This window comes from Aythya ferina (genome assembly GCF_964211825.1).
Source record: "Aythya ferina genome assembly, chromosome: 10".
NCBI lineage: Eukaryota > Metazoa > Chordata > Aves > Anseriformes > Anatidae > Aythya > Aythya ferina.
Genome location: NC_140306.1, coordinates 472,281 through 495,732, shown reverse-complemented (window position 1 = coordinate 495,732; position 23,452 = coordinate 472,281). Strand labels below are relative to the sequence as shown.

The 23,452-nt window shown below is 48.3% G+C and overlaps 2 protein-coding genes across 3 annotated transcripts; one reads left to right on the top strand and one right to left on the bottom strand.

The window, feature by feature from the left end:
* Positions 1 to 116: 116 nt before the first annotated feature.
* On the bottom strand, positions 117 to 6,418 carry LOC311442132 (protein SEC13 homolog; the record flags this gene model as incomplete). The annotated part of the gene is made up of 9 exons (XM_084530963.1): positions 117 to 448; positions 920 to 1,066; positions 1,875 to 1,995; positions 2,486 to 2,619; positions 3,384 to 3,517; positions 4,357 to 4,508; positions 4,963 to 5,078; positions 5,740 to 5,784; positions 5,963 to 6,418. 9 exons carry the CDS (start codon positions 6,416 to 6,418, stop codon positions 338 to 340), a joined length of 1,416 nt encoding a protein of 471 aa, XP_084387089.1. The 3' UTR covers positions 117 to 337.
* On the top strand, positions 6,331 to 23,342 carry LOC311442131 (cullin-associated NEDD8-dissociated protein 1-like). 2 transcript variants are annotated; one of them, XM_084530961.1, is made up of 15 exons: positions 6,331 to 6,463; positions 7,341 to 7,484; positions 10,477 to 10,631; positions 11,568 to 11,691; positions 12,318 to 12,574; positions 13,185 to 13,290; positions 13,963 to 14,111; positions 16,122 to 16,414; positions 17,040 to 17,181; positions 18,399 to 19,904; positions 20,285 to 20,380; positions 20,539 to 20,708; positions 20,826 to 20,990; positions 21,613 to 21,720; positions 21,915 to 23,342. In XM_084530961.1, the coding sequence occupies exons 1-15, from the start codon at positions 6,396 to 6,398 to the stop codon at positions 22,140 to 22,142; spliced, it is 3,711 nt and encodes a 1,236-aa protein (XP_084387087.1). In that variant the 5' UTR covers positions 6,331 to 6,395; the 3' UTR covers positions 22,143 to 23,342. The 2 variants fall into 2 exon arrangements, with proteins under 2 accessions (XP_084387087.1, XP_084387088.1); XM_084530962.1 differs by lacking the exon at positions 6,331 to 6,463 and adding an exon at positions 8,172 to 8,243 and having other exon boundaries at positions 7,345 to 7,484.
* Positions 23,343 to 23,452: the final 110 nt, after the last annotated feature.

Here is a 23,452-nt window from a genome sequence, read left to right as displayed (position 1 = left end):
TGCTCCTACTCAAGTGCAGGAAGTCTGACCCCAGCATATCCAATTAAATCTGATCCCTAAACCAGAAGGCAGGGTACAACTTTTACAGCACCAAGGAGTAGCACAAGGCACAGTACTTTGCTCTGATATTCACCTTTAATTTAAGGGAATGTCAATTAAGGCTGATTATCAACACATTGTAGCCTCCCAGCATTGGTTATAGAGTGCTCATAAAATTGGATAATTATTTCCCAAGTTCACGTCCAGTTTAGATAAAACCAGTTCTCATCTGAGTCAAGAAACATTGCAAATCAGGTATTAGTGATCACTTCCTGCTGCTGGACTGCTCACTCCTGCATCACTGCTCATTCTGCTGCCCCTCTGTAACGGCAGACACTCCTCCTTGGCCCTTGTTGACATCACTGATGCATGCCCACAGTCCATCTACTGATTCTTTCCATAGTGTGACCTTGAAAACAGAGCAGAAAGAAGTTTCAGCCGTAACATATTCTCAGTTTCTCATTTCCTTGTAACGATCACATCTGTAGTTGTAGCCCATCACCAAACTACTGAAGTCAGGCACTGCAGGGTTGTCTAAGTTATCAACTAGTTATCGCTGTGTACTAAATTATCCACTGATAAAGGGGGAGAGGGAGAGAGTGAAATCTGGTGGTAGTATCCTACAAAATGAAATTAAGCCTGCATTTCCAGTCTCCATTAAGGAGTAAGAATGCAGCGCGAACAGTTTGCCAGGGGTTAGGGTCTTTCCTCCCCTTTTGGTAATCCAAAAGAAAAAACAAAAACCAAAATAACACTCTTGCAGCAAAGCAGAATCTTTAACAGTCTTGATTCAAACAATGGAAGTGAGAATACCCTGTCTCATCCCAGCTCTTCTGAAAATAGCACATGCAAGAGTAAAAGCTGAGGCAGCAGTACTCACTTTATTGTCTCCTCCGGACACTGCAAGAATATTTGCAGTAATGGACCAACTCACATGCCAGACAACATCATTGAACTTGTGCAGCAGTTTTGGGGACCATGAATTTCCAGAGGCATCATCACATGTCCAGATAAACACTCTGCCATCCTGTAAGAGCAACAACGCCGAGTTGGTTGGACCACTAGTTTTAACAGAAAAACCAAGCTTGCTTGCATTTCCAGCTATGACCGTACTTGCACGTCCCAGCTCCGAGAGGAGCTCTAGGTGTGTTTACATCGATTTTTGCTCAACACAGCGAAGGGGCTTTGTTCTTACTACAGGCAAAGGCAAGGTGTAAGCACAGCTCTGATGAGAAAAACTGCACACAAGAGACAACCTGCAAACACCAGGGGAATACTCTCAAAATACATATGTATCTGCTGGTATTTTCTTTTCCAATCTCATGACAGCAAGTTAGCAGCTTACTGAGTCGCCCTCTTGCTACAAAATCAAGCAGTTCCAGAATTCCTATAAGCAGCAGAAACACTAGAGTCAATATGAAGCATGAGGACATCAGAGCTGACAATGATTAAGAATGCAAGTTACTAGAAAACAGTAGTTTTTGCTAGAAGCGCAGTGAGTTTGGTCTAGAGACATTAAAATACGACTTCAGTTTGAAGCCCTTCCTTACTGCGAGCCCCTTCTGCTCACACTTCCCAAACCCAAAGGTGGTACTTGGCACAGAGCCACACCCACACAAACCTTTGTCCAGAAATACTTCCCTTGGGCCTCTGAGTTTGATGGGAACAGGACTCAAAGGCCTTCAAGCACAGGCCCAGATACAGAAGCGGATTACCAAGAGGGCCTATTACAACAGTTCTACCTTTACTATTCCTTTACTTCCTTCCCCTTTTCTCTTGTAAATGGCAATGGAGGCAATGAGAGCCTGCCCCTGCCACTCCAAAGGAAGCCTCACCTGTGAGCAGCTAGCAATGGTGCTTGTTGGCAAACCTATGGATGGAGCCCAGGCTACGTCTCGAACCCAGTCACTGTGAGCCTCCAGCTTCTGCTCTTCTTTCCACTGACCGTCTTCTTCTCTGAAAACACATTTATACAGTTAGAAGGGTGGCGGCAGCAGCAGACAGTCATACTTTCCGGCTCCTGTTCTGGAAGATGGTTTTCTTAGCTTTAACACTCCTGGTTCATCCAACCAATACAAAGCAGAAGCGTTTCCTACTCTTCTCCAAAAAAGACTCTATGGCTTACACAGAATCGCTTCTAGAGGACAGAATGCAGCACAGGACAAGAGTAACTGGTCTTCAGTTGCTGTGCAGAGATCTGCTATTGTCCAAATAACAAATGTAATCAACAATGATTAAAAAGCCACTTTTCAAGACAAGATTAAGCAGCTCTGACATGAATTGCTGTAACTATTTGGAAGTCACCAAGTTGTTTCTATTTTTGAAGTACTTCTCTGGAAAGAATAATAATTTAAAATGAAAGCATAGAGATGCCAACAGGGATGTCCAGAGACTATAAAGAAGAACACATTTTAAAGGTTCTGAAGACTGACAACTGAGCACTTACTTCCAGATCTTCACAAGGTTGTCACAGCCACCAGATGCAAACCTTTTGATGTAGTTTGGTTTTTGACCAGATGGTTGTTCTATAAGGCTGCCTGGTACAACAGCAGGAGCCCAGCTGACTGCGTTACATCCAATCTAGTTAAGGGGAAAAAAAAATGTCGTTACTAAAAGCTGCTTGCTTTAAATAAATAGAAAGCTGCTGAGGGGGCAGAGGACACCTAGCATACTGGCTATCTTGGGGTGGCCGGAGGAGAAATAAGCCCTGTTTAGGAAACTAGGATTCTTGTGCAATGCTGGATGGACACTGGATGAATAAGAATTCCAGATACAGTCTAGTCTCACCAGGGCATTTATTCAGAAAGTCTTAGGTAACTAAGTAACTGGGCAAATATCATCTTAGATACGTAAACAGCGGAGACAGATTAAAAAAGGAAAAGATGCAAGACACTTGCAGTTGCTAAGATTTAGGAATGCAGAAGAAGGAATCCGCAGGTCCACAGCCCAATTTCCTGTTATTGCAAGCCACTGTCATTAATGGCTTAGATGCTTATCAAGTTGCACTTAAGCAAAAATCCCCACTGCTTGGGGAAATCACAAGTTTTTCCAGCTTCAGTTTATTCACAGCCAGATTGCAGGACATGTTTTTAGTATCAAAGTACTTTCAGAACAGCACTAATGTTTAATAAAGGCATATTAGCAGTGCTGTTGAATGGCTTTCACGTCTTTTCTACCTTATTTTACTTACTACAAAGCATACCTTCCTACACTGGATTTATTTAAAACAAGTTAGTTTTGATTTTGGAGAACGTTTCACATTTCGTTGTATTTCAGTATTTATCCAGCCTACACATCATCCGTAGCTCCAAGAACTCTGCACTGCTCCGAAGACGCAGACTTACAGTATGTGCGTTGCTGATCTTTTTGACTTCCCATTGCCCGTCACCTGTGTAGCTCAACAACGAAATGGCTCCGTCAGAGCTCCCGCAGGCCAGTATCAATCCGTAGTCGTGTGGCGCCCAGCAGACGGAGTTCACTGAGGGGTGAGACAGACTGGGTTGTAACACAGTGACTAACTAAGATTAACTAACCAAATCACTGACTAATATTAGTAAATAATGGAAAACTGCCTTTGTTTTTGGCCCCATTTTTGAAAGAGACCATCAATGCAGCACTTTTAATGAGATACAAAACTCTGCCTATTCTCTGCAAGAATATCAAGAGTATCACTGGCTCTAGAGCAAAAGCTGATAGCCTAGCATAGTATTGGAATTCTAGTTTTGTAACAAAACAAAAGGCGTGTATCAAAGAAAAAGCCCTTTTCTCATTTTTAATCCAGGCCTGGCCTCAGAAGCATGGATTAAAAGTGTTCTAGTCAATGCCTTTGAGGATAATATTGAGCAAGACATGTCTCTCTTTCCCTTGTCAGGTGGCCAGTATCAGTGTTGCTGGGCTTTGGAATACTAAGAGAAACGTGGAGGCTTCTTAAGTTTGCCTGCAGTAAGACCGATCATTTCAACGAGACAGCCTCTCTTGGAAAACAAAACACAGCATGCTAAAACTCAGCTTCTTCCTTCCCTCCTTCCTTCCCACAGTGCGTACGATACTGCCTCAACAATTCAGTACCCTGTCTTATTTGAAACAGATTTCCTTGTAAAAACAACTCCTATGCACACACTGTATGAATCAAGGCGGCTTATCCTGCAGTATGCCACTGCATCAGTGTTTCCCCCATGCTCAGTAGACTTACTGCCTCTCCATTAATCTACCAGTCTGTCTGAAAGAGGCTTTCTTCCTTAACAACGATGGATTTATTCCAACCCGAACCCCCCCTTGTAACCCCAGTTTCACATCCCAGCTCCAGACACCACACACCTGACGAGTCGTGCCCCGTGTACTCGTATGTCTTTTCCCACGTGCCATTTTCTTCCTTCCAGATAATGACCTTCCTGTCGTAGGAACAGGAAGCCAAGATATTTCCATACATCGGATGAGCCCAGGCAACTTGCCACACTGGACCTTCATGCCTGCAAGAAACAGCATTGTTTGGACAAAGCTGAGAGAAACGAATTCCAGTTGTGGCTGTTTGACAGCCATCGTATCGTGAACTGGTGCCCTGCACAGGGCTGGGACAGTGACACAAAGAACACGAGTAACGCCAAGATGAAAAATAGCACGCAAGGCTGCGGGCAAAGCCGCTACCATGGAAAACAATTCCAACCATTTATCCTTATGCTAGCAATTAAGATGGTGAGCTTACTTGTAGAAAATTACAAGTTTTCAGCTGGCAATGAATCAGAAAGGCAGTTGTACTTTTAACTGGCTCTCTATCCCCTCTCACAGCTCCCAACAGTTATTCAGCAACAACCAGCCACAGGAAGAACTACCCCAGAGGGATTTACCATGCATCTGATGCTACTGAAAGGGAAAATGACAAAACGCTAAAAACTTCTGCTTCCACTTCTTTTTAAGACACTTTACCCTCTTAGGTCGGCGATGAGGATTTGCCCTCCGTTCCGAACATCAAAGATTTTTACGGATCTGTCTGAAGAGCAGGTCGCTAACCGGGTGCCATAGTAATCCATCTGAGCATCGTGCTGTAAGGCAATGAGAGGTGCTGTCAGCACACCCGGCTTCTGCTTTCTTAACGAGTATTCCTACATTTTAAAAGTAGCTCTACGAATTGTGACGAGATCACCAAGTCTCAGCCCGACAGGTTAAAGAGGACAGCTTGTAAACAACCTATGTGAAGCACGGGTCTTTTCTCCCCCAGCCGCTGTTCTCACTACACAATCGTTACGTGGTCGGAGCCCAGGGAGGTGGTGGGCACACACAGCACCCCAGGACAGGGCCGTGGGGCCTCTGGGCCTAACACCCCCCCCACCTAACGTACCTTTGTTTCTAGCCATGTAACGTTGGTGTAAAAATGCTGCACCCTTATTTAGGCTTGAAATGCCATTGTTTAAGCGCAGTCCTTGCGTTTACACGTTGCTTTGAAATCCTCCCTCCCACACACGTGTGTCCGCTCCCAGCCACACCTGGGCACGGGCACAGCGGCTGCCCCCCCCCCCCCGGGCTGTGCCCCGCCTGCTCCCCGTGCGTTCCGCTCCACACGAACGGGGCCGGGCCCGGAGCCGATCAGCGCCGGAGCCCCCCGTGCCTCGCCGGCTCCGCTCCCGGCCGCGCTCAGCGGGGCAGGGGCAGGGGCAGGCCCCGGGCCGCGCCTCCCGGCGGTGTGGGCAGCGGGGGCGCACTCACGATCATGTCCTCGTGGGAGGTGTCCACGGTGTTGATCACGGAGACCTGCGGGGAAGGGACGCGCTCAGACAACGCCCGGGGCCGGGGGCTCGGGGCCCGCTGCCGGCCGCCCCCGGCAGCCCGCAGAGGCCCAGGCCCGGCCCCGGCCCCGCACCCGGCCGCCGCCCTCCGCTCCCCTCCCGTCCCCTGCCCCCCCGAGGGTCCCGTCCCGTCCCGGCGGTACCATGTCTGCGGCCGGCAGCTCCGACGTGGCAGGGCGCGGGGCGCTGCTCAGAGCCGCAGGGCGCCGGGCTCCGGTCCGGCCCCCAAACGGCCCCGCCGCTCCCCGCTCCCCGCCGCCGGGTTCCTCCCGCGCCCAGGCCCCGCCCCGCGCCGCGCTCGCTCCCCCAGCGGCCGGGCGGGCAGGGGCACGGGCACGGCGCTGCCCGGGGCTGCCGGTAACGGCGGGTGGCGGCGGCTGACGGCGGGCACGGCCCCGGGAGCGCCCGCCCCGCCCCGTCCCGTCCCGTCCCGTCCCGTCCCGTCCCGTCCCGTCCCGCTGAGGCGCGGGTCCCTCCCGGGCGGGTGCCGCGGGCAGCGCCGCGGGGCTGCGGGGCCGAGCGGGCGGCGGGGGTCGCGGCGCGGCCGGGCCCGGCGCCATCTTCGCGGCCGGCGCCATGTGCAGCGCCTCGTTCCACATCGCCGGGCTGCTGGAGAAGATGGCCTCCAGCGACAAGGACTTCAGGTGCGGGGCCGGGCGGGCTGTGCCCCGGCGGGTCGACGGCTGCGGGGTTCCCCCGGCGGCACGGCGAGCCCACAGCGGACCGGGGGGCGCGGCGGGTGCCGCGGGCGGTGCCTCAGCTCCGCAGGCAGCGAGCGGCACCGGGCTGCCGCGGGGCCCGTCCCCGCCGCACGGTGTCACGGCCGCCGGGTGCCGGTGGCAGCGGCACGGCCCGAGCACAGACGGGGCCGGCCCCAGCGCGGGGCTGTCCCGGCACGGCCCCGGGGCACGGCGGTGCCGCTCGGGCTGCAGGGCAGCGCCCCGCAGGTTTTCTCAGGGGTTTCTGGCGGGTCGGTACCGCAGAAGCCCTCGCTCCCTGTACCCGGCTGCCGCTCCGGGAGAGCCTCGTTGGGCGCTGAAGGGGGCCTCGTACACCAGGGCAGCGTTTGTTCGTGGATGCTGAACGAGTTACACCAACGCCTGATTTGAAATGGATGTGTCACCTGGGAAGTGAGAGGGAAGAGCTGCGCTTTGGCCCCTCTTAGACATCCAGCCCTGCGCCGAGGCTAACGTTAGCACAGTTAATGTGCGGTAACCGTACTGACGTCTCTCAGAACCTCGGACCTCTGTGCCAGCACCTCTTACATTTCCTTGCTCCCAAGATAACAGATACGTACCAGAACTCCTCAATATCCATTTTCACTTTGTGCCTGTCAGAAAACTATATTGACTAACAGCCAGCTGAGATTTTGTTTTTAATTCAGAGCTGGAACGATAGATACTTGCTTGGTTTTGCTCAAGGGAGAAGAAAGTGCAATCAGAAATGTTTGTTTGGTCTCTGTCACACAAAGGAGGTGCGTTTGTGCCTCTCAGCTGAGCCACTTGTCCTGTGTTCCTTCAGGTTTATGGCCACCAATGACCTGATGATGGAACTGCAGAAAGATTCTATAAAACTAGATGAAGACAGCGAGAAAAAAGTTGTGAAAATGCTTCTGAAATTGCTGGAGGACAAAAATGGGGAAGTACAGAACCTCGCTGTGAAGTGGTAAGCGCCTTGGCATCAGTTACCGTGTTCCTTGGCAATAACAAAGCCGTCACAGGCTCCAGAGGGTGTGTTGGAGCGCAGCCTCGTCCTGCAGCGTTGGCACCTTGCTCCAGCCTCCCTTCGTAGGGGCTTCCCCTCACTGTGCTTGCAGGCACGGCAGTCGCTTTCTCTGTCAGGATTCAGAAAGGGTGAACACACAGGCAACTTTGGAAGTCATTCAGTGTTCGTGTTATGAATCTTACCATCTTGAAAATATTATGACTACGATTTTAGTTCTGCAGAGACAAGCTCAGCCTAAAATATCGGACATCAAGCTCCCCCTCCCCTCCTTTTCTGGGCTTTGAGATCCAGTGCTGAATTGCCTGGTGGTCCTGTCTTTGTTAGAGATGGTACTAAGCTGATGATGTGTGTAGCCCTTCAGAAACGGCAGTTGAATTCCAGGTCCCAATCCTGTCCTTCAAGGGCATTTTCATTAAAGTTTATAAAGCACTGCTTGTTGTTTTTTTTTGTTGTTGTTGTTTTTTCCCTGCTTTGACTCAAAGAGTAGTCTGTGCTGTTTCTTTGCTTTGGACCATTTGAATATATTTTTTCAACCCAAATGGAAAAGGCAGGAGGTTCCATTATTAATGAATCATCTGGTGAAGTGATCCTACTGCTGACATGTTCTCTCCTGTCTCTTTCCCCCAGCATGTCTAAATGGGAGTGTTCATTCTAGAAATGAAATTGAATGGGTCAGTTCACGCACAGGGCTCCAGAAAGGTGGGCCATTTAAAGACAACTTTGGGTTCCTGTATTTTTTCCAACTGTGGATCTTAGTTATACTCCCTTCTTTTCTGTCATGCTACTTCTATCCCTGTACTTTCCCTGTGACCTTTGGCTGTTTCTTTTTGATTCCGACTGTCCTGACTTTTTCCCCAACTTTCTTGGCCTTCTTCATGTCTCTACCAGCTTCGGGTTTGGTTCTTTTGTTTTGTAAAGCAAAACAGTTGGGCACTAAACAAAAGATAAATTTATTTGCCTATTTATCTGTGGTTGCATCAGGAATAAGTCCATATTCATCTAGAATGTGATCATTAGAAAGTAAACGTCAAAATTAAACCAGATATTTCCTTTTTATACCTAAGGAAGTGCTTGTAACAGTCATGTGCAGTTAGTTATACCCAGCCAGGAGGATCTCTAAGGAGGAGAAATGCGACATTCTGCGGGATGCTGGCAGTTGATTCTGTTATCTAAAACTTTCAGAGGAAATCTGAAATCACACTTCGCATCCAGTAAATTAACAAATTTGAAATCCATCTGAAAGCCTGATTCTAGTTCTGTGTTGTGTTTAGTTTCAGTTGAGGTGAGTTCCTCAGCTTTGTGCTTTCAGGGTCCCCGTCTGTTCTGGTCTGTACTTAGAGGTGTAAAGGTGAACACCATTTGCGCTTGCACAAAGTCCTATTATGAAGTTCTTATTTTCTAATTATTGTATTTCAGAGAAGCTACTCAGACTCCAAAAAGCTCTTCCTGCCCTGGTTTGTCAATGTAAAGCCGTACACGAAGCAGGCTGTGGTTGTGTGCCCTGGGAAGCGCTGTGCGTGTAGTGCTTGCCAGGCATTGACGTGGTAATGGTGGGGTGCTCTAGTCCCACTTTTCTGTGCAGTGTGTTAAAAAAAAAGGAAAAGCAGAACTCCCAAAAGGCAGATTAATCCTTTCCTTCACTCTGTTTTCCATTTTAACCTGGCTGTGTGGACATTATACTGAGAGAGGGGGGAAAAATGAAACGTTCATGAGCTGGTTATCTGAATGTGTTTTTGCGCTAGGACAGGAGCACGGTGGGATTCCCAAACCTGCAGAACTGTGCTTATAGAAGTGGTTGTACTGCACGTGAACACCAGAGAGCTGTTCGATCCTCCTGTGTTTCCTGAAACCGAAGGGAAGGATGTGCATTGTACAGTTCAGGTCACTGGATTCTGACCAGTGCCCACAAGCACAGCAGCAAGCAGGCAGTGACTGAGGTTTTAGGCTGACAGAAACTGGGGTGCAGCCCCCACCCCATGCTACAGCGAGTAGCTGCTTCCCAGCAAAGCGGTAACCACTGGTGGGAAGTAGAAAGGAACCTGTAGCATCTGTCAGGAACCTGTCCAGGCGCAAATCCTTCCAAAGTAACCTCAGAAGATGCCCAGACGTTACACCCAGGGGCGTTAGTCTCCAGCCTAGGGCGCCAGTTCACCGAGATACAACTCACCGAGATACAGTTAATACTTTCTGGTTTAGATTATTTGCACCCATTTACAAGCTAATTAAAATAAAAAGATGCAAACAAATGCTGTCAAACTCCCTGTGTGCAATTTTGCCTCCAAACCCACCAGCAGGTTGTTAACATATTAACATAGGTTGTTAACAGAAAGTTTTTTCTAATAATGATAAAAAAAAAAAAAAAAGGAAAGAGCACGGGAAAGAGAGCGGACTTCCCTCTGTAGCAGTTCTGACCCGTGGCTCAGGTGGAGGTTTTCACTGCTGCGGCCGAGGGCAGTGGGCAGTTGATTGCATGTAAAAACCAAAAACAACCAACCACAAAAACAAACCCATTTTGCATTGTTCCTGGAGGTCAATTTTTGATGGTTGATTTTTTCAAAACCTGACTAGAGTTCACCATTATTTCGTGTAAATTGGTTCCTTTGGTTCAAATTCATTGTGTCACAATTTCTGAGCTGCTCCTTCCTCTAAGATCTTAATTGGCTTTACGTTCGCAGTAGTTATGTGAACTATCCTACAAATCTGATCTAAAATCTACTGAAGTCTTACTCAGAGTTAACTGAGGCAACAGCGCAGGGTGCGTAAGCCTAGGGACGTGACGTGGGCTCTGGGATATCAGTACTCAGAGCAGATGTTACGGGAATATTTGCACTTGGGACTGAGATGCCCGTAAGGAAGAGTGTGCCTGAGCATCCCTGGTGGTGCTGGAAGCAGCCTTCTTCCTGCTCGTTCTGACTGGCCTCTCCTCCTGCAGCCTGGGCCCGCTGGTTGGCAAGGTGAAGGAGTACCAGGTGGAAACCATTGTGGACACGCTGTGTACCAACATGCTGTCAGACAAGGAGCAGCTGCGGGACATCTCCAGCATCGGGCTGAAAACTGTCATCTCCGAGCTGCCACCGGCTGCTACAGGTAAGACGCCTGCCCCTGCTCGTCAGACCAAGGCAGCAGGGAGGGAGCCCCAGCCCTTGGGAGACAGGAGAACGGGAAGTTCGGAGCCTGAAAGTGCCAGATCCTTCACTCACCTGCTGGAGGGCAGGAAACCGTAAGGAGGACAGACAGCAGAAGTTGGGTTAGAAATGTGATAAAGATTGGATGAAATGAGGACTCTTGAACTGGTCCCCTGCAGGATGCCTATGTCTGAAAGCACATCTGAGTTCTTGGAGAAAATCATTCTTGTTGATGGCAATCCTAAAGCACGCGGTGTGTCAGGGTACCGCCGCTCAGGCAGCCTGGCAGGGCTGTTTGGTCTCAACATCAGCAGTGCCAGCACTGCACCACCTCCTGTCTGCAGCCCTGCAGGACCAGGTTTTCTGGCTGCCACAGCTGCCCTGTCTGCTTCTGCTGCACTTGGAACTAAGTATTCCAAAAATCCAGCAGCTTTTCAGGGGATACCCAAGGCTTCCAAAGAATTAAGTTTCCTCTGCAGCCATCTCACGTGGCTGTGGCTGTGGCAGTGCTGCTGGCCTGCTTTGGAAGCTGGGAGGAGAATGAGAATTAGTGTGTAAATACTTGCTGAACCCCTCTCTCAGATTCTGCAAAATGTGAAGCTCTTGAGAGGCATCTTTTCAGAAGCCTTTATTTAACACACGTCACATGAACTGAAACTTGCAGGGTAGCGACAGATAAATCATCTCCTTAAGGGCTGGGATTGACACTGTGTGGGTAGAAGGCAGCAACAGCAGTGTTGGTTTGCTGCAAAATAGAGGGTTGGACATCTCCCTGCGTGCTTCCTTCACCCTAATTTGTTGCTTTTTTATTGTTTGTAAATGTAGGAAGGGTTGAACGGTTCTTAACAGCATAAAATTTCTTTTTAACTGTCAGTGGGGAAAAATCTCTCTCTTGCAGGCTCCACCATGACAGCAAATGTATGCAAAAAGATCACGGCCCAGCTGACAGGAGCCATTGGCAAGCAGGAGGATATATCTGTGCAGTTGGAGGCTCTTGACATCCTGTCAGATATGTTGAGCAGGTACCAAAGGATTTCCTTTGGCAGCTGTGTACGGCAGGGGGCTGCTCTGTATGTGTTTGCTTTTGATTTCTGTATTTCCCTAATCTTACTACGAGGACTTAAAGGATTTGGGTTGCCTGCCACAGGGGAATGTCTCAGCAGAGCAGATTCCTCAGCGGGGATGAGAGACAACATTTTGAGCCCTACTGTGCTTGGGAATAGCAGTAACAGTGGTGAGGGATCCCACAGAGACTCAGTTTAAGTTTAAGCAAGTGTCAGGAGGGAGAGGGCAAGCCAGGGAAGTTTATTTTAGCCCTGTGATCTGATTGCGCATGCATTTTTTTTCCTGGCTGCCTCTCTCTCTTGTTATATAAGTCAGAGTGGCAGTGTCATATGTCAACTGCATGCAGGAAATTATTGACAAGCCCCCAGGTCACCCAGAAGGACACAGCCAAAATCAAAATACTCCACGATGAATGCAAATAACCCCTCCCTGTGTTGTGCAGAACACCAAAACCACCCTTTTCCTCTCCTGCCTGCTGTGTGAAATCTTTACGGCTGAAGAGTTTTTTACATTTTTTGCTGGCAAGGAAGCTTTTCCTCTGACACGTTGACTTTCAGCTTCTGTCTTGTTCCGTTGCTTGCAGGCTAGGGGGAACTCTCCACTCTTTCCATTCTTCCATCCTGAGCTGCCTCCTGCCTCAGCTGACGAGCCCCCGGCTGGCCGTGCGTAAGAGGGCCATCGTTGCCTTGGGTCATCTTGTCTTGACCTGCAGTGGGAACATCTTCTCGGAGCTCACAGAGCATCTCCTCGCTGAGCTGAAGAAGAATGAGTCCACCTCGACTACCAGGACATACATCCAGTGCATCGCTGGCATCAGTAGGCAGGCTGGACACCGCATCGGTAGGACAAGTAGCTTGAAGTGGTACTGGGCAATGTGCACGTATTGTAGAGCAGCTCTTCTTAGTGGTAAAAGAAGCGTGTTCGCTGTTCCTGATGTGTTAGGGGGTTGTGCTTTGTGGTTCCCTCTGTGGTTCTCATCTGGCTTTGACCTCCACTTGGAGAGGAGACACCAAAGTAGCTCTGTGGCTGCCCTTCCGTAGTGCATTTCATCCCAAGGGCTTCAGCACTTTCCTGGTCTGAATTAATGCCTCTGTGAATTAGGTCAGTGGATTCATCCCGCTTTAAATAAGAGGCTGAATGGAAGGCAGCATATTTGATTGCTTGTCTAAAAGATCTGCCAGAACCAACATTCAGCCCTAGAAGATTTCTAGGCACAGCTCTTTCCATGACTGGAATGCCAACAAAGAACCGAAGGCAGCGAGCAGGGGTCACCTGCTAAAAATCCCTTTCAGGCTGTTTTTTGGTGGGCTGCTGGTTCCTTTCCCCAGAGATGCAGAGGAGGAATGCTCTGCCAGGCACGTGAAGGAAGTGGCAGATGGCTGAGCTATGGGCAGCTTGGATACGTGTCCGCTGTGATGTATTTTATTGCTGCTTGCTTTGTCTTTCCCAGGAGAACATCTGGAGAAGATAATTCCTCTGATTGTTCAGTACTGTAATGTGGAAGATGATGAGTTGAGGGAGTACTGCTTCCAGGCCTTCGAGTCCTTTGTAAGAAGGTGTGTGCCCTTGGGGAACAGCCGTGCACCATCCTGTGCATCGGTGTCCTCCTGGTGTGAACATCTGTACCTCAGCATCCAGGGCTGAGTGCCTGCGTTCCTGCGGGGAAGGAGTTCACAAATGAAATCTCTTCTTCACGTGCAGAGTTGGGCATGAGTTATGAGCTATTTTACTTCAACACGTGAGAGCATGTTTCTGTATTGGCTTTGCAGGAACAGGACAAGTTTTCCTTGTCCTTGGGGGATTCCTCAGGAAGAGGGAGTTGCCTCGTTCCTGGTGTGTGGAGAGAGTGGGAGGCAGGAAAGGGGCTCAAGGAGAGGAGCTGCTGAGCTGCAGCTTTCCTGATGTTTGGTCAAAAGTTCAGTGCTTGTCTTGGAGAAGGAACCCTTCAGAGCTCCCGAGGTTTCCTCTCATAAGGGAGGACTGAACCAGGTGATGAAAGCTATTTTTTTTTTTCCCTTATAGAAATTATTGCATCCTTCCCGGGAGAATGCGGCCTTGCTTTGTGCGCAGGGCGAAAGAGCAGCTCTGCTTTAACTCACGTTAGCAAAATGCTTAAATAGTCCATGAAACATTTTGGGATCCTTTTGAGATGGGTTGTGTTATTTGGGTATTTAAAATTGCTTATTATTTGATTTATTAACTCTTAGGATTTTTATTTGTTGCGATAGGTGCCCAAAGGAGATTGACCCTCACATCCCTAGTGTGATGGGGTTATGTCTGAAGTACATCACCTTTGACCCAAACTACAACTACGATAATGAGGAGGAGGAAGAGGAAGAGAGGATGGAAACTGAAAATGGGGAGGATGAAGAGCAAGGTGCCTGCTTGTGAGGATGGCTGTGCTCAGCAGAACACTGGTTAACATTTCTCCCCTTCCTGCGCGCTGTCCCCCTCTCTGATGTTTCTTTTAAGATCTGTGTCCAGGCAGTTGTGCTGAATGGGTTATGTCAGTTTACCAATGGGGATAACGTAGGTGTAGGTGCAAAGTTCCAACGATTCTGAACTTGATAGGTTTATTTTTTTCTGCCAAGCACCTCAGATCTGTGCCTGTGTTAGGGAACAGGGAAAGCTCTGAAACCAGTGCTCTGAACTAGCTTAGTGGAGAGCTAGGTGGAGGGAGCGTTGCCTTTTCTGTCCCCGCTGGCTGCAGCAGTCTCAGAGCTCGCACAGCAAGCAGCCAGGTTTGGTGCCCGGCGATCCTGAGGAGCAGCTTGGCCATCCTGACCGTTGGAGGCACTCCTCATGCCCTGTGAGGTGGCAGCCTCGGGCTGCTGCTCCAGGCTGCTGTGTGACCTGCAGGGGCTGTTCTTCAGAGGGGGGTGTCAACACTGTCCTTCTTGAAGGCTCTCTGGTTCTGAGCTTCGGCTGGTGGCACCAAGTTCAGCTGCAGCCCTGGTTCCTTCTGTCCTGATGGGTGAGCTCTGGTGGGTTTAGGCACATGCGAGGGAAGTGTCTCCTCACTGGGTTCCTAACGAAATGGTGGTTCTTGAAAAGATGTTAGAGGCAGATCTAAAAATTGCAGCTAACAGCTGCACACCGCAGGTTTCTTACTGTATCTCCTGGGGTGCTACCCAGGGTTACCGTTTTTAACCAGGCACCAGCCAGCGTTTGCAGCTTACTTGAGTTATTCCAAAAGGCATTGGGTGTCTTTGGTGCGGTCTCACTTATTTACAAGGCTGGACAAACTCCTGTTTTACCTGATCACAGGGGAGGTCAGGCGAGCATTCCTTGCTCCCAGGCTGTTGCAGCCGACACCCCTGCCAGGTTTGTCAAGGTGGAGCTTTTACTTGTGTTCTGGGTTGCTTCTTCTTGCTTCTGCATCTGCTAGGCTGCTTTCAGCACATACACGCTGCTCCTGAAAACAGCGGGCAGCCAACGCTTCACTTTGCAGTCAGCTGGAGGCTACAGAAGCTCTGCTCTTTGTGAGACTGTTTTTTTTTGTTTTTTGGCAGGAAGAGATATAGAGCTATTTGCAATTTCAATCTAGGAGTTTCAGTGCAGCCTAACTCAGCCTACAAATATTTTAGGCACACGATTCTGTTTGTACTATAAGGTAACTGTTTTGTACTACTTTGTAGTAGAAAAAAGCAAAGCTACAGTCCTGAACTCTTGAAAGCATCACCCTTAAAAACATCACTCATCAGCAAAAGCACTCTGATAACTGTCTTAAAAGGGGTCTTCTGTTTATTTTCAGACTCTGTTCAGTTTGAGGTGGATATCCAGACTTGGTGAGATGAGAGGTCTGTGTTTAAAGCCTGTTAGCTGGAGAGAGCATTTCATGTTGCTATTTATAGCTGCATAAAGTGTGACAGCTAAGGCCAACAGCTAGAACCAGTTCCCTGGAAGAGAGGCATTTTTGTTTACTTTCATGCTAATTGGGCACAGGCTTGGCTGTCTGCCTGGAGAGTGTTCTGCCAATAGCACTGTAAATTGTTATGCCGCTCTGTGCCATTCAGGGATTGCTAAGACAAATATTTATGTATTTCTGGCTTTAAAAATGTGGGAACCTTGTTCTTCCTTCAGAACAAAGGCCTTGATGCCTGAGCCGAAGTGGCTTCACCAGTAAGTGCAGTGATATTGAGGTTTGTTCTTTGTCAGCTCTTACTTGGGACAGAAGAACCTGACACCAGCACAGGGCAGTCCCGAGTCCTACCTGCTGTCTGTAATGTTTGTATGGGCAGGCAATTCTGGACAGTTCCGTGTTCCCAGATAACTCTGAGTTACTGGTATCTGGTGGCTGGAGAGGGAAGCTTGGAGGCACCAAGTGACCCTCTAGCTCTGATTTTCTCCTCATGGTGCATCCTGTTCTCCCTTGTGTTCTTTCCAGAAAGCGACGATGAGTACAGCGATGATGATGACATCAGCTGGAAGGTCCGCAGGGCTGCAGCCAAGTGCCTGGAGGCCATTGTCAGCAGCAGGCACGATCTCCTTCAGGATTTCTACAAAACGCTTTCCCCAGTTCTGATAAGCAGGTTCAAGGAGAGGGAGGAGAATGTCAAAGCTGACATCTTCAGTGCTTATATCGCCTTGCTGAAACAAACGCTGCCCACCCAGAGCTGGCGGCATGCTTCAGATGCCTCTGGCAAAGACGACGTTCCCCTGACGATGCTTCAGAACCAGGTGCGTGAGGAGGCGGTGGGCTGCATTAAATCAGAAAGCAATAAAGAGAAGTAGATACTGTGCCGCTGATGAGTATGCCTAGTAGGCAAATTGTAGAGCACAGCTGAAGGAGCCCTTTGGCACACAACCAGAGGGGACCAGATCCCAGGGGTGAACAGTTCGTGTTTTTTCCCACTGTTCCTGGGAAGAGAGCATTGAGCCAGTGCAGGAGCACTGAGGTATAATCTCCATGATCCCCCCCCGGGTAGCCTCTGACACATTTGCAGACTGTATGACACATTAATCTTGGGCTAAAATGATTATCTTACTGTATTTCTTCAATCTTCTCTGTTAGGGGATAACACCAACTTCACGATTCAGTTTGTAGAATGTGGAAGAGTAGAATAAAGTCCCTCCTGCTCATTACTTCGTGTATCTCTTGCACATGAACTGTCTTGTAATCTTTCCCTACCTAGTCCATTCTCCTCTAACGAGCAATTGTGTTGTTTCTTGCTGTCTCTGTTCAGTTCTGTTGCTTTTAGTGCCCCTGGCTCAGCTGAGCAAGCTGCTCTGACGGCGTAGCTGTGTGCCCTGGCAGCTGGGATGACTGATGTGCTTCTTTCTGCTTTGCTTTTCCAAATTGCAGGTCCCCAACATCGTCAAGGCCTTGCATAAGCAGCTTAAAGAAAAGAGCATCAAGTCAAGACAGGGTTGTTTCAGCCTGCTGACAGAACTGGCCAATGTTCTTCCTGGTTGCCTGGCAGATCACATCCCTACACTAGTGCCTGGTAAAGCTTCTCTGTGGTTTGCAGGTGGAGGAGTGGGGTTGGTTCCATTAGTTCATAGTATAACCTGTATTCTTCTTAGGTGCATGTTTTATTCCTCGCTGTTGTCTCTGTTCAGTTTCAAGGCATACGCATCAAGTTCTGCTCCTTGTTGATTCACTAAACAGTTTCCAGATCAATTCTTGTTTCTGTCAACTGCTGACAGACAGGAAATCAAGTTCACTGCCACAGTCCCCAGAAGAGACACCTTTAGGAGGGCCTGTTCCAGCCTCCTTTGAAAGTAGCTGGGATTACACTGCGAGCATGCTGAAATCAGTAACACGTGCCATTTTCTTTCACAAAATAGAGTGGCGTTAAAAAAAATGTATTGTCTGAAGCTTTTATGTGCACCCCCATATTTTCCACAGAGCTTTCCTTTCCCATAGATTCATGAAGCAACACAGGCTGCTGAAAGGCTCACAATACCGAGGTTTTGTCTTGGCTTTGGGACTGTCTGTGTTAGTAAATATAGAAAAGGTCTCCTGTGATTGTTCCTGGGCCCAAGCCATGCACCTCTCTCATGAATTAATAGATTGCAAAAAGCATTCAAACCAAGAGTCAAGCATAACTTCTGGGATGGCAAACAGTGCTGTTGTAAACATTCCTGATTAAGTCTTTAAGGAAACATAAATACGGGCCATAGAAAATGGACTTGGAAGTATGTCACTTCTACAGAGGCAGTCAATCTATTGAACCGGAGAAAAGTAAAAGTCCCTGCCTCTTTTTTTTCCTTAAAAAAAAAAGAAAAAGAAATCAAAACACTTCCCACAGAAGAGTAAAGGAAATAAACATGAAAGGACATTACAGCTGTATGGAGTGCCTGTTGAGGTTAGATTTTCCCAGTCTTAATTTCATGCCACTTTTCTCCTGTTTATTTGTACCTTACTAGCAACCCCTCCTCATCTCAGCCCAGGATAACTTTTCTAACAGAATTTTAAATGGTTTTGTAGCCAACTCTCCATGGCTGCTACAAAGAATATTTATGTCTGAATTGCCACTTCCCTGAAAGCAAAAGGACTAAGGATAGTAGCTCTCTTTAATGGTACATACCTTTTGTGTGAACAGAGGAAGGAAAGAAAACAGATTCCAGCTGTGTTCATTTTCTGTTTGCTTGTTTATTTGTTTTGATTGAGAGCACTTAATGAAATAAGGCAGCATTCTTTCTTGTCGCTTCTGCACAGGTATTGTTTTCTCATTGGCTGATAAATCCAGCTCCTCCAACATGAGAATTGATACGCTGTCTTTCCTTCATGTTCTTCTTTGCAACCACCAGCCAGAGGTATTTCATCCTCATATCAAAAGCTTGTTACCTCCAGTTGTGGCCTGTATTGGAGACTCCTTCTATAAGATCACTTCAGAGGCTCTGCTGGTTACTCAGCAACTTGTGAAAGTTATCAGGCCTTTGGGCAAATCTTGCACTTTTGATGCCAAGCCATACGTGAAGGACCTTTTCCCTGGTACTCTGAAGCGACTGAAGGCAGCTGACATTGACCAGGAGGTGAAGGAGCGCGCCATCTCGTGCATGGGACAAATCATTTACAATCTGGGAGATCATTTAAGCACTGATCTCCAGCCAACTTTGAAGATATTTCTGGAGAGGCTCAAGAACGAAATTACCCGATTGACAACAGTCAAAGCATTAACCCTAATTGCCAGTTCTCCACTTAAAATAGACTTGAGACCTATTTTAGGGGACGGTTTCCCCATTTTAGCTTCCTTCTTGAGAAAGAATCAACGTGCCTTGAAACTGAGCACTCTGACTGCTCTGGATATCCTGGTGAAGAACTACAGTGACAGCCTCAAGCCTGCCATGATAGAGTCTGTGCTAATGGAGCTCCCCGCTTTAATTAGTGAGAACGACATGCATGTTTCCCAGGTGGCAATCACATTCCTTACTACTTTAGCTAAAGTTTATCCATCCTGCATCTCTAAGATCAGTGGTTCCATTCTTAGTGAAATCCTTCAGCTTGTTCACTCACCTTTGCTTCAAGGAGGGGCTCTGAACGCTATCATAGACTTCTTCCAGGCGCTGGTGCTGACGAAGACGGCCGCCATGGGCTGCTCGGAGCTGATGAAGCAGCTGACTGCACCAATTTACTCCTCGGGCTCAGCTGGGGCGTCAGTGACATTACACAAGCAGGCGTATTACTCCGTCGCAAAGTGTGTGGCAGCCCTTTCCTCAGCCTGCCCCAAAGAAGCCCCTGGGATACTGAACCAGTTTATCCAGGATGTAAAAAGCCCCAAGTCCAGTCCTGCTGTAAAAGTGCTAGCCTTCCTTTCCCTGGCAGAGATGGGGCGCACGATGAACCTTAGTGCTCAGAAAGAGCTCAAAACTGTCATCCTGGAGGCATTCACTTCTCCCAGCGAAGAGGTGAAATCTGCAGCTTCCTACGCGCTGGGGAACATCAGCGTTGGGAATCTTAAGGAGTATCTTCCCTTCATGCTGAAAGAGATTGGAAGCCAGCCCAAGAGACAGTACCTCCTGCTGCACTCTCTAAAGGAAGTCATCAGCTCCTCTCCAGCCGACAGCCTCAAACCATACGTGGAGGACATTTGGGCTCTGCTCTTCAAGCACTGTGAGTGCACGGAAGAAGGGACGCGCAACGTGGTGGCTGAATGCTTGGGGAAGCTGACTCTGGTGAATCCTTCTGAGCTGCTGCCCCGGCTGAAAAAACAGCTGTCATCAGGTAGTGTGACGATGAGCACTGCTGAGAGTAGGGAAATACCTTTTTTTTTTCCTGGAAAGTTCTTTTGTAAACTGCTGGTGGGTACAACAGGGAGCAAAGCCAGTCTGTAGAGGGGAGGAGGAAATGAGGGATCTTTGCGAGGGAGATCAAAGGGAACACTGGGTTGCATGGGATGCAGGAGGGTGTTGGCAACAGGGACTGCACATGGAGATCGTGCTGGGACTGGTTTTAAATAAAGGGGTTGTTAAGGCAAATCCTCTGTTCTCTTCTGTTTTCAGTGTGCTTGTAATGAGACTGAGAGCAGAGCATGCTACAAAATTACAGCAGTGATTTTTGTCCCTTGACCTGTCACTGTCTTTCTCTTTCCATCTTCATCACAGGCTCTCCACATGCCCGGAGCACAGTGGTAACTGCAGTGAAATTCACAATTGCAGATCAGCCTCAGCCCATTGATGCTCTCCTGAAAAGCTGCATAGGTAGGCTAGTGCAAAGCACAGTGTAATCTGGAAACAGGTACTGGTTTTGTGTAGCGGCTCAGGGATTTTTCCCATCTATCTGAACCATGGCTTTGGGTCAGTTGCGAGTGCTTCTCAAACACTGCAGCAGGACTAACTGGTGTGTTTGTATCCCCCAGGGGACTTCTTGAAAACTCTTGAGGATTCAGACCTGAACGTTCGACGCGTGGCTTTAGCCATGTTTAATTCTGCTGCTCACAACAAACCTTCTTTAATACGGGAATTACTAAATGCAGTTCTCCCCAGCCTGTATAGTGAAACAAAGGTCAGAAGGGAACTTATCCGTGAGGTATGTCCTTAGTGCGGCGTGAGTGCGATACGGCAGCGACTCGGTGCATGTGAAGCTGAGATGGAGCTGTCACAGTCTGCTGTTAGGTTACAGTTGTATTTTGTTTTCTTGTTTAAGGTAGAAATGGGGCCATTCAAGCACACAGTGGACGATGGCCTTGACGTGAGGAAAGCTGCTTTTGAATGCATGTACACACTGCTGGAAAGTTGTCTTGACCGGCTGGATATCTACGAGTATCTGAACCATGTGGAGGATGGACTGAAGGATCACTATGACATTCGGGTGGGTAGAGGCTTTGCCAGAACTGCTGGAGGACAGCAAAGTAAATGATGGTAGTTCCTGGGAACTGGGGCCTAAATTGAGCTGATGTGTCACTATGGCATGCAGTGTGCCTGCCATGTCTGCTGCAGCTTTCATCTGGATATTTTCCAGCCGTAGTTTCACTGTCATGGCCTTGAAAATGCAACCCTGCTGTAGCTGGCTTTACAGGAAATCTACCCAAGTCTAGAATATCAGGAATTGGCATTTACTTAGTGCAGCCAGTGATACTATACAAGGTGTTGTTGCTGGTCTCATATAGGAAGCACTATATCCTTTCGTTCTATTTAATTTACCTCCACTTAAGGAGGTGCAGCAGTGGCACAATCCCTGTGGTGAATGCCTCTCAAAAGCTGTCAGTGCTCTACAGACACCTGAGAGGAGGACAACTGAGACCAGAGTCTAACTGGTTACTGTTGTGCACTGGCTGCTCAGAGGTGTGTTTCTAGTAATGCCCAAAATCTTGTTAAAACCCCTGGAAGCAGCAGGCAGCGTGACACCCCAGGTGAAGCAGATGCACGTTCACTGCTGTGTCGGGGACTGGAGGGCGTAGTGAAGCAGCACCTCTTCTCCCTCCTCTGTCTAGATGCTGACTTTCATCATGCTGGCTCGGCTCTCCACACTCTGTCCTAATGCAGTCCTGCAAAGGCTCGAGCGACTGATCGAACCGCTCCGAGCGACGTGCTCCACAAAGGTAAGATCAGAGAGTGACACACTAGGGGTGGGTTCTGCCACCTGTGCTGTTACTGTCACTGCTTCCGAGCAGCCTGCGCCTCATGTTCCTTTGGTCAGAAAACCCTGTCCCTGTCCCTGCTGGTGCGTTCGATTTTGTGCCTGTATCTGTGCCTGTTCTAAATCCCAGCTAAAAATGGGGCCTTGGATTTTTAGGTAAAAGCTGGTTCAGTGAAACAGGAGTTTGAAAAGCAGGATGAACTGAAGAGATCAGCAATGAGAGCAGTGGCTGCACTCCTGACCATCCCCGAAGTAGAGAAAAGTCCAGCAATGGCTGAATTTTCATCTCAAATCAGATCCAATCCAGAAATGGCATCACTTTTTGAAAGTATTCAGAAGGATTCTGCTTCCCTACCCGCCACAGAATCGATGGACACGAGCTAAGGTTTTGCTTGTCTGCTCCGTCACCTTCCTGTCCTCACCGTGCAGTAACCCAGCAGATACACCACACGGGGCTGAGAACGTCAGCTTCTGCAACAGCCCCTTGGAAGTCATCGAGTGCTGACAGGAGAAAATAGCTGAAAGCATGGGACATCTGGCTGAATTTGTGTGTGGGAGAGCAAGGGAAGCGTGTCCGTATGGAGGGGAGGGAGAAGACGACGCCTACGTTACGTCTTCAGCAAGCTTTTAGAGGGCTTATGAAGCAACCTGAATTCAGAATGGTTCCATGAAACATGGAAACCACTTCCTGCAGTATTTCCCTACTGCAGTACAGAGAAATAAAGCCTTTGTTGTTTTTATTTTTTAAACCACTGCATATGCACTTTTTACTCCCCAGTTGCCTGAAGAATGTATTTGTATTGTTTCACTAAGTAAGCTGGCTAAAATCTAGATGTCTGATGAGCATCAAGCAGAGGTAGGGCCTGCTTGAAAAAGAGGCAGGAGATCTGCATTAGCTGAGCTGCAGTTGATCATTGCGCTGTAGCTTTCCCACACAGGGCTAAATTTGTAAAATATGTACTGATAGTTAAGTATTTCTGCAGTGTTTTTGTGATATGAAACTACCTTGCTTATGTTTTCCTGGTTTTGACTGTACAATACCTCAACGAGCTGTCTTCCAAAAAGAGACTACTTGATTGTATCACAATAAATCACCCACTAAGCTTTTCTTTACTTGAAACACCGACCTCTTCCCCTGTGGAGCAGCTCGGTGTTTCTCTCACCTGACAGCCACCAAAGCACCGATCTACTGTGAACGCTGGTCACAAAATGACCCAGCAGCAGAACGCATTCACAGCAAAGTTCACAGAAGTATTCTAGTATCGAAGAGATCAAGACCAGTTGCCAGGTTCCAGAACATGGTCACAGCAACTCTTCTGTCATTGGAAAGCCTTCTCTAAAGTGGCTGTTTTGTTCAAATGCAGCTTTGCACAGGGAAAAAGCTTTAAGAGGCAGAAAGGATGTAACAGAAAATTAGAGAACAAAACTACCACGACACATTTCTTGAAGCCATGGAGTTGTAACAAGACAAGCTTTCATTTGTCCATTTCTGGCATTGGGTGATTTGAAAAATATTTATAGTGCAGTGTGAAAGAACATCCCTTCTGTTTGAGTGGTATCTGAAAATAAAAATGTAGCTGTGGAGCTGTGTGCATTCCTGTTTGTTAGCCATCATAGTGACAATGTGTTCTGACCGATTCTACCAGGAGCCTAAAGCACAAACAAAAAAGCATTACGTGACTTTTCCTTAGGCT